This window comes from Melospiza melodia, chromosome 5, assembly GCF_035770615.1.
Source record: "Melospiza melodia melodia isolate bMelMel2 chromosome 5, bMelMel2.pri, whole genome shotgun sequence".
Classification (NCBI taxonomy): Eukaryota; Metazoa; Chordata; class Aves; order Passeriformes; family Passerellidae; genus Melospiza; species Melospiza melodia.
In genome coordinates this window covers 69,538,806-69,548,429 of record NC_086198.1, presented here as the reverse complement: position 1 = coordinate 69,548,429, position 9,624 = coordinate 69,538,806, and the positions used below count along the sequence as shown (strand labels likewise).

The 9,624-nt window shown below is 41.8% G+C and overlaps 1 protein-coding gene across 1 annotated transcript in view; it reads right to left on the bottom strand.

Annotated features, from left to right (window-relative positions):
- Positions 1 to 641: 641 nt before the first annotated feature.
- KDR (kinase insert domain receptor) overlaps positions 642 to 9,624 on the bottom strand; it is a 30,197-nt gene continuing 21,214 nt past the window's right edge. The window contains exons 23-30 of the mRNA XM_063157260.1: positions 8,593 to 8,715; positions 8,341 to 8,452; positions 7,853 to 7,952; positions 7,632 to 7,737; positions 6,419 to 6,570; positions 3,189 to 3,285; positions 2,999 to 3,087; positions 642 to 2,148 (exon numbers count right to left, since the gene is read on the bottom strand). Coding sequence (XP_063013330.1) covers positions 1,944 to 2,148; positions 2,999 to 3,087; positions 3,189 to 3,285; positions 6,419 to 6,570; positions 7,632 to 7,737; positions 7,853 to 7,952; positions 8,341 to 8,452; positions 8,593 to 8,715 — 984 coding nt within the window. The 3' untranslated portion in view covers positions 642 to 1,943. The remainder of the gene's footprint in view (positions 2,149 to 2,998; positions 3,088 to 3,188; positions 3,286 to 6,418; positions 6,571 to 7,631; positions 7,738 to 7,852; positions 7,953 to 8,340; positions 8,453 to 8,592; positions 8,716 to 9,624) is intronic.

Below are 9,624 nucleotides of genomic sequence, written 5' to 3'. Positions count from 1 at the left end.
GTTTTGTAGCATAAGCTGTTAAGTCCCTAGCAGTGGACAGCCTTGCCCTCAGAACAAAGACCTACACAATGCAGAAGAGAAAGTCAAAAATTGGACAACAGAGTGAAAAGGTAGGAGCTTTAAGTACAGGTTTAAAATAAAGGAAGACTTCACTGCACAAGAGCAGGGACAACATTTAGTCTGTGAGAAGTGAGCTAGGAGAAACAAAAGTGGGAAAAGATGAATAAGGCTTTAAGGGAAAATGCCACTCCCCAGGCAAAAGCCACAATACAATTAGATCAACCATCCCCAAAGGAACATAATAAACTTTCTCAAGGGAAGATTCAGCTCATACAAGCAGTCTCTTCCTCTGACCATTTCTCTAAAGGTATTTATTGCCAACTGCTAAAAATCACTGAAGTTCCTTTACTACATACACCTACTACATGTTTGTAGACTTGAAACAAGTAGTTCTTTAGAATCTTCCCTGTCAACAGATATAACAAAAGAAAACAAACCTACTTGTAGACCCCAGGTCTAAATTTCCAGTCCCTTTTAATAAAGCAAAAAGTTTTAGCTATTAAAAAAATTTGTGACCTTTTCAATGCTACAGAACACAGATACAAAATGTGAATAGTAAAATATCTCTTATATAATATATATTTATATTTTAATATATTACATTTATTTCTACATAAAGAGGCTATAAATACTGTATATGCCTTATATTCATGGTTCCCAGCATTTGACATTATAGTAAGTACAAACAAAAAAATACTTATAAAAATACAAAAAGAACTCAGTAGAAATAGCTTTACATTTGAAAATCTTGTAGTCCTCATTGTGTCTATCAGTAGAGTTCTGGAACTACAAGAGCAAAGGTAAGAAGTTGTCCAACAATTAGGCACAATTTCATCACTCGGAGAAGATCAGAGCTGCCATGAAACCAGTCACGGGTTCCCAAGGCTACATAAACTGAGATCTCTGCCACTGCAAACAGACTTTGAGTTTTCAAAGTGAAAAAGTCAGACCTAAATCTGAGGGAAGGGGAATGAGATGAGAAGGCAGGGTGCCCTCAGGATGCCCCACCAGAACCACAGTGCTTCCTGAGGTCCTGGAGTAAATGACATTGCCTTTTCTACCTGTTGCTGAGGCTGCCCAAGTGGTGATCTGAGGGGAGGGGAGTACTTTCTGCAGCAGTTTCGGGCAGTTCAGAGGCAGGCAGGCATGAGTGAGGGTGCTGGGGATGAAAGGGGAGCAGAGCCATCCTCAGAGGTCAGGCATGGCCCTGCTATTTGAGTCCCATCCCTTGGCTCAGTGCTCTGTCTTCTCCCTACTAACAAACTTCACTGAGAAAATGCAACTCATGAGGACTTGTACAGCAGCCTTTTTCCTCTGCCAAGGACAGAGACCATCACCCACACCTATATTTAGCCCAGCCTATGTTTAGTCTCAGGCCGTCAGAGTGCCAGAGCCTTGAGCTGGAGGTTCCTTTTTTTGTTTGTGAAGGTACAGGCAAGGAATAACTCTGAGAAACAAGAAGCCAGTGCCGTGCCGTTTCCTTCCTGGAGTCCAGCCACAAGGGGAAAAACAAACAAAAAAAGCCCCACAAAAGCAGGGATGTGCCATTATTTCGTACAAGGAGGAACAGTTAAGTTGAATGCCGTGATGCCGCCCGCATCAGGCAGATGCTCCACATCACCAGGCTCAGACTGTGCCATGGGGCTGGCACAGCCCACATACCACAGCCAGGGCTCTGCTGGCACCCTCAGCCACCAGTGTCTCTTGAGGAAAGAGCCCCGGCCTGGCACGGCGCAGTTTTGCTGCCAGATGCTTCTGCATCATCTTCGGGGAAAATTAGTGTCTTTTCTTAGTCCCATGGATGCCATCTTTCAGTACATGAAACCCGGATAGCAGCAGCCCAGGCAGTGCAGGCACATCCCAGGGGAGCTGGGGCTGCCAGCCTAGAGCGGCGCGGGGCTCTCGTAGGGGAGCCCGTGGGCGCGGCAGAGCGGCGGCGACGCCTCGGGCGCGCACAGGAGCTCGGTCTCCTCGCTGGAGTACACGGGGGTGTCCATGTCATCCGAGTGGTAGCCCGACTGGTACCCGCTCGTCTGGTTGGAGGCCTCGGACATGACGGACTCGTTACTCTTGCTGGGCACCAGCGTGCTGCAAAAAACAACCAGAAACGGGGCTGAGAGAGCTGTGTCTTCTGCAGGGCAGGTGGGCAACTCTGGATGGCAGCTGCTTTCCATCACAGCAGCAACCAAAGCAAGAGGCTGTACTTAAACCTGGCTTCAAGCCTTTTTAAACATGCATTTGATTACAAGGAAAGACCTACTCATATGCCCTAACTTCACTAATGCATGAAAAAGATGTTTAATTTTATGATGATACAAGGAGTTAGATTGAGACCACAGATGAAATGGAGAGAAAGCTTGCAGAGGCTTTACATCAGCTGTGGTGCAATTGTAACTGCAGTATATCTTCATCTGCACTGAAGCTGTTCTGGAAAAAAATAATTCCTGGGAAGCTCTCAGAGAGCATACATGAGGTCTCAGCTTCATGAATGCCACTGTGCTTCCTGTGAACTGCACAATGAAACCCCTGTACTATGCTCTGAAAATACACCCAGGTACATCCTGAAAACTTGAGTCCCAGCTATTAGCGAAAAAAAAAATAAAGCAAGCAAAAAACCAAGAGCTGTTCATCAGTTCAGACATGCTCAGCTATGTGTACCAGCTCAGTGCCTTTGAGGGGTAATTGATGCTATTGCAGCTGATGAATACAAGTCCTTTCTGGGTGCTGACTGAGGCTTCCAAAAGCTGCATTACCTCCCCTCGCCTAACACCAAATGCAAGATGACCAGGTATATTAGGCACAATTTTGCTTTCTGTTTTTGAAAATACTTTAAGAAAAGTTATTTTTTTTTCTGGACAATTTTAGAAACCAATCATCAGTCTTCTGACATACTGCAGTAAAAGGTCATATTGAATTCTATGTGCAGCCCAAGCCTTACCTAAAGGGTATTTTCACTTGGTTTTCACTCTCTTCCAACGCCTTCAGCTCTTCAGATGCAAGAACCATTCCACTATCTGTCTGGTTTTCCTGCAAAGGTGTTGGAAATGCATTAAATGGAAAAATATTAAAGCCACAAAAAAAAAAAAAGCATCAACAGAAGGACAGTATGTACAAATAGACAAACTCACCTCCTGAACAACTTTTACAGTGGTTACCAATGGGACATCTTCAAATGTTTTCACGCTCGCAGGGCGGCTTTTTCTCTTGCTACCTTGTCGGTACTGACTGCAAAGAAAACAAAACAAAAAAATCTTGTGTCTGCTCTCCACAACTTGGCTGCAAACAGCACAATGATATCAGAATCCTTTTATCTCTCTTCAGAGAAGTTAATCCTTTTGTCAAAACATATTATGCAAACTTCAAAATATCTATTTATTGAAAGGGATGTACAGCCTAGAAAGTGGCATATTTCTGACCTTTTGCTCCTGACAATATTGATCTCTGAGCAAATTCTAAGAAATGGCTTTGAGAAAACAGCTTCTTTCCTCATTTACACTGGAGGGCTTAACTTCCTGCAAGCTTTGCTTAGAACTATAATAAACAGAGAAGCCTGGAGCACAGACGTGTGTCTCTCTCTTTGGACTGCACTTCTGAGACCCCTGGCTGGACCTAGGACAACAACAGCAGAGTCAGCACACTGCTGCCCTTAAGCCGTGGGGATCAGGACAGGGAGTGCTAAATCTCTCTTGAAGGCTCTTCTCCAAAAGAAGCCCTCTGGTTCAGGATGACATCCATAAAAAATATTGGACAAAAAAATAAAATTGACTCTCATGGAGATACTAACACAGCAAACAAAACAGCACCCTCAGCTTTCTGCCTAAGTGAAAATGGAATCAAATGGATGGTGTCCCAGTTAAACGGGGCAAATTTATGTTCTTAACAGCTAATGAAGGAAAAGCCATGGAGTTAGTAGAGTAACCTGCATCCACTTGAAGTGCAAAACTGGAGACAATTAAAAGCATCATTCTCCCCTTTTCCCATTTTAGCTATGCTGAATCCTGCTTATCTCCAATAGACAATTATTCAAATTGGTGGGAATTTTACAAGTTCCTTGAGTAGCCTGCTCTGGTACTCAATCACAATTCAGAACATTTTTCAAACATTAAATATTATTATTTATTAAATTTAAAAATATTAAAAGTATTTGCTCAAATAAAATTTGTCCTAATGCTGGGGACACAGAACAATCATTAAACACCCTCTTTGGAGCAAATTTTCATATACTGAAAACAGTTACTATATTCCCTCTCCATTTTCTCTTCCTAAACTTAACAAAACCAGTTCTTTTAAGCTCTCTCCACTGGCCATGTGTTCTGCTCCTTTGCAGTGGTATCTAATATATTTCCCATCCAATACTTTCAGGACCAAATCATCCAATGGACAATCTAGTCCATGCACTCTCCTGGACACCCTAATCTTGTACAACTAGAAGTTCATTGCACAACTGCCTTCTGTGTTTGGAAGCTCCCTGTGTGCCTGCATTAAACGCACACATAGGCACAGAACTGCACAGCAGTTTTCCAGGGTGGTGAGGGCTGAGAAGTCCAGCCCTGATCTGAATGACCTCCCAAGTATGGGAGACCCACCTCTGCTCAGCCCAGACAAGATTACTGTGATTTTTTCTTGACAATTCCATGCTGGCCATTTGTAGTTAATTTGTTTTCCTGTAGGCATTTACCATTACTTATCTGAACATTTATTCCAGGATGGTTCCTAGAATTCAAATTAAACTGATTGCAGAATTACACTTTTTCTGTTCTTTCCAAGAGTAGGCATTATCTTTACACTTTACACTAACTCTTCTATACTTCACCTGACTGTTTTTAATGACAATCTTTCAAGGTTCAGAAATCGCATATCTCTTTCCTATCCCAAATAGGGCAGATGTTAGGAGGTCCTGCTGATTTTAATTTATATCAGCAATTTAAAGATTCTTTAATATTCTCCATGTTTTCCTTGTGCTTGCTATCCTCCTCTAGCTTTGGTTTAGTGATTATATTTTTTCATAGTTAGTACTTTTGTGAAGATTGAAAATGACATCTCTGAACAGATAAATCTTTTTCACTACCAGCATAGCAAGATCCATGCCTACAAAATCATTTTCAGCTACCAGAACATAAGAATAAAGCCCCTAAGCATGACTTAACCTCCTCACTTTGCCTCTTCTAGCATGGTTGCTTTCACAATCCTGTCACAATGTAAGATGAGAGAAAAGAGATTCAAAGTCTCCTTAAAATGTCAACAGAGTGCTTTTACTTCCGCTCATAACAGGAAATGGGGAAAAGAAAAGCCTTATAGGAAGTATTAAAAGTGGAAAATAAAGTGTGATCTTTTCAGTGCTAAATAATGCTTTTATTTTCTTTTAAACATGTATATTTTGAATTGCCCCACTACTAAAACATGGGGTTGAGAGTTCAGCTGCAGGGCTGTAAGTTCACCCAAAGTGTGAAATGCATTGTGTAGTCATTTCTAGGATGACATAAAAATGTTATGCTGTTCTACCCAAGTCTGTGGTGGTTATGATGCAAGCAGTGAGCCAGAGGGCTCTGCTTCATGGAAACCCCATGAAACCTGTGAACAGAGTCTGTCCCCACCCTGGTGTTCACATTGCTCTTTGTACCCTCCTTCTTCTGAGGCTGCATTGAACAAACAGGGCTCCCAGCATCTCAGTGGCTGCATTGGATGGGAAAATTCCTTTCTCTCTTACATCCCATGCCAGAAGTCCTCAAAGGGTCCAACACAAGCCCCTGAAGTGCATTAGTACGAACTCCTCACTGGAAGGTCACCTCTGCCATGATACCTAGCAGCATCTACCATTGCGGATGCCCCATGAGCCCCCAGAAGGAAGCAGTGCACAAAAACAGTGACAACACTATTTATGTCACATTCTCCTTGGCCATCAATTCATGAGCTGTTTTCCAATGTTTCACTTTAGTAGGAGAAATGCCAGAGAGGTTACTAATGATAGCTCTATCATCATTTATGTTCTTGGCAGCTGCAACACAAGAACACTGTGACCACAACCAAACTGGACCAGTAAAACTTTCTATATGTTCTGGCTCTTAAAAAGCAAACAACACATATTTTCATGGGGTTTGCTTTTTTTGTTTGTTTGTTTTTGAATGAGAATACCAAGTCTTGAAAGGGTAGCAACAATAAAAATAAATAAGAAAATCACTAACTGGGAAGGTAAGAAACTAGCTTTTGCCTGCAAAAGCTTTACAAATTCCTTCTTATCCCTATGGAGAAGGTTAAATATGGACCAGGCAGCTGAAGTCTCTTCCTTTCATTTTCCCTTCCCCCAGCACGAACAAAACCTTCCCAGAGGCCCCAGTAGGATGTCCACCATATAAAATACCTAATTCCTGCTGTGTTGTCATAATGGAATTTAGGATCACAGACTTCCTCTTCCTCCCTACAGGAAGCAGGTGAAGTTGGGAGAGAGAGACCCGAATCCTCTTCCATATTCAATGACACTGACAAAGGAAGGACAACGTAGTCTTTACCATCCTGTAGAATGCAGTGAAAAAAACACAAAAATTAAATAGGCTACAGAGACACACAGACATAAACAGATACATGCACGTACATGGAGAATGCATCAGCCCAACAGGGTGGGTGTTTTATTAAATTGTGAACATTATATCACCTTTGCAGGAGCAGCTACATTAAAAGAAGGAAGTGGTTCTTATTAATCTTCCAAGTAGTTTTACTTTTTTTTTTTTAATAGATTTTTATATTATATACTGTAATGTAATGTATAAACTGGACTTTTTATTGATGTCTTTGAAAAAATAAAAGTAGATCTCATTAATGTTTGAATCCCAATGCCACAAAAAAAATTAACCTGACTGTTTAGAAGGGCAGTGTAATTCCCATTATCACAGAGGTTAAAAAGGGAGAGTCTGTCTAATATGGAGCACACAGCCAAATCCATCCTCCTTCATTCAGTGGGCTCACATCTATGGCCCTGGCCTTGTCCACTTCCATAGTAACTGAAGAGAAACCACAAGGAGAGCTTGGGAGGGAGGCCCATGTCCCCACCTGGTTGCAGTGGGCTCTCTTACTGCAATGCCTGCACACAGGTCATGCCTTACCACATTGATTTGCACAGAGCTGCTCATAGCCAATGAAGTTCTTGTGTCCTTGTTTTCCAGGATAGCCATTTAAAGCATTGCAGCCCACACCCACCCCCACATACACAAAGATAACCATCTTTGGCACAGTAAGATCAACAGGAGCTACCTGCTGGAATGTGTCTGCAGCCTGCAGAGAAATCAGCACCAGAGCAGGGAACTGAGCCTGTGCCAGCAGTAGTGTCAGGGGAAGCTTTGCTGGCAGGGCAGAGTGGCTTTTGGTTACCACAACACAACCTCTGGGATCTCTACACCACAAGTCACTCTCTGCTGGTCAGAGACCCAGCTGCTGGTCAGCAATGGGGGCAGCAGAGGAAGCCCAGGCTCCCTGACAGCTCCATCAGACAGTACCCAGCTGTGGAATGCTGTGATGGCTGGCAGGACAGGACAGGTTCAGCCAGTGGTTTTAGCCACCAGAGAATACAGGTCACACACCTGACGGACATTGGCTTGCAGTAAATTCCCCAGGTGCTCCACCAGCTCTGAAAAAGTTGGTCTCTGCTTAGGATCTCCATGCCAGCAGTCCAACATTGTTTGGTACCTGGAATGACAAAACCAATTAAAATACCAGTGTGAAGAAAACAGCACCCATTTTTGCTCCTGCACCTGCTAGTAGTGTGGGGTAGATGTGGGCAGATGGAAGAAGAGTTTCTCACATTTCTGGTGTTGTATAGTCTGGTGCTCTCATTCTCGTTCCTTCTTTCAGTCTTCTGCAAAATTCCTCATCAATTTTCACTCCAGGGTACGGTGATGCGCCTAAAATGAAAACAACAGTAATTTTAATGCATTAGACTCTTAAATTCTGGGATTCATTTTCAAGCAAATAACTTGCTATGGTTTGTGTTAATAAGACAATTTGGTGTATTTGGATGTGTAAACAATTTATATTTATGATGGAAACAGCAACTGACTGAGTAAATGAGGCACATCATCACATACTGAAATTGCATGAAGAAGCATTTCAAGCCCATGTTCCTACATTTGCATTTTAAAGAAAATTTGAGTATTTTATTTTGATGGAGAAAATATACAGGAATTTTTCAAGAAGTAAAAAGAAAATGCTACAGAGGTTCCAAGAACACTTTGAGTGCTTTCTTCAGACTCTTTTGTTTAGAGATGGCTCAGTAAAATTAAAGTGACTCACCTAATGAAAATATTTCCCACAGCAGAACTCCAAAGGACCATACATCACTCTGAATGGTATATACTCTATCAAAAATGGTTTCCGGTGCCATCCATTTTAGGGGTAGTCTAGCCTAAAAGTATTTCCATAAACAAAATGGTATCAAAGTTTGGCAAAACACCAAGTTTCCAAAAATCTCTTTAAGGGAAAAAAAGAAAAAAGAAGTCCTGATTTCATATTGATTCTCTATCAAACAGATAATCTGAAACTTACATCTCCTTTCCTGACGTAATCCGGGTCTTTGTAGATGTCTCGAGCCAAGCCAAAATCACAGATTTTGACCACGTTATTGTCTGACAAGAGGATATTACGAGCAGCCAGGTCCCTGTGGATGCACTGCAAAGAGAAGTAAACAACTTCATGTGCTGCCTGTCGTCACAGCTCTGTCCACAGGGCTGATTTCTTTCACATATGTGCTCTCCTACCCTCAAAGGCCAGATAATTCTTAAAACCTTTTAAGAAAAAGAAACCTCAGCATCAACAGTTGCTGATTTTAAGTGCTTTTTTGATGGTCACAACTGATTTGGCTCAGGGAGACTTGTGTTCCCAAGTCCAAACATACGTCTGTTTATCCACTGTGCAGAGAGGGCCTTTGAAGTTAGCTAATTAATTATCTTAAGAAGCTAACACAAAACAGGTTCAGATCTGATTACCTTTAGATTTACTTAGGTTCACTCAAATCTGTGTACTCCACTATTTCTCTGAAAAACACCACACTAAAATGCTGACTTGATTCCAACACAAACTAATCTTTACTACAGAGAAAGAAGTCCACATCTCTACCTATGCAGAACAGCAGCTTAGTTAACAACCCAAACAATTCAAAACTCAAACCTCAATAGCCTGAAGTAAAAAAAAATAATAATCAGGCTCTGAAAGTGGCTTCAGATTTGCTTCTACTATGGATTGAAACTGCAGATTCTGGAAGCAGGTATTTTTACATTTGCACATTAATTGGTATTTATATGAGAGGCAGACAAAAGTATGTTTTTAGAAAAAGACTCTGAAGTCTGCTCTTGAAGACTGAGCCTGCACTCTAGAGCAGTGTTGTATCTCCTGCTTCTATTTTCTATTCCCATTTTTGTTTCTATACAGCTGCAGGCAATTCCTCACTCTTGCTGGAATTGTCATCCTTTGAAACATGTACTCTACATATTTAGCCACAAATCACAGAAAAATACTTTTAGAAGGAGAAAATGCAGGTCAGGTGCTGTTGACTGCCAGGGTGTCCTTGGCAAGAGATTC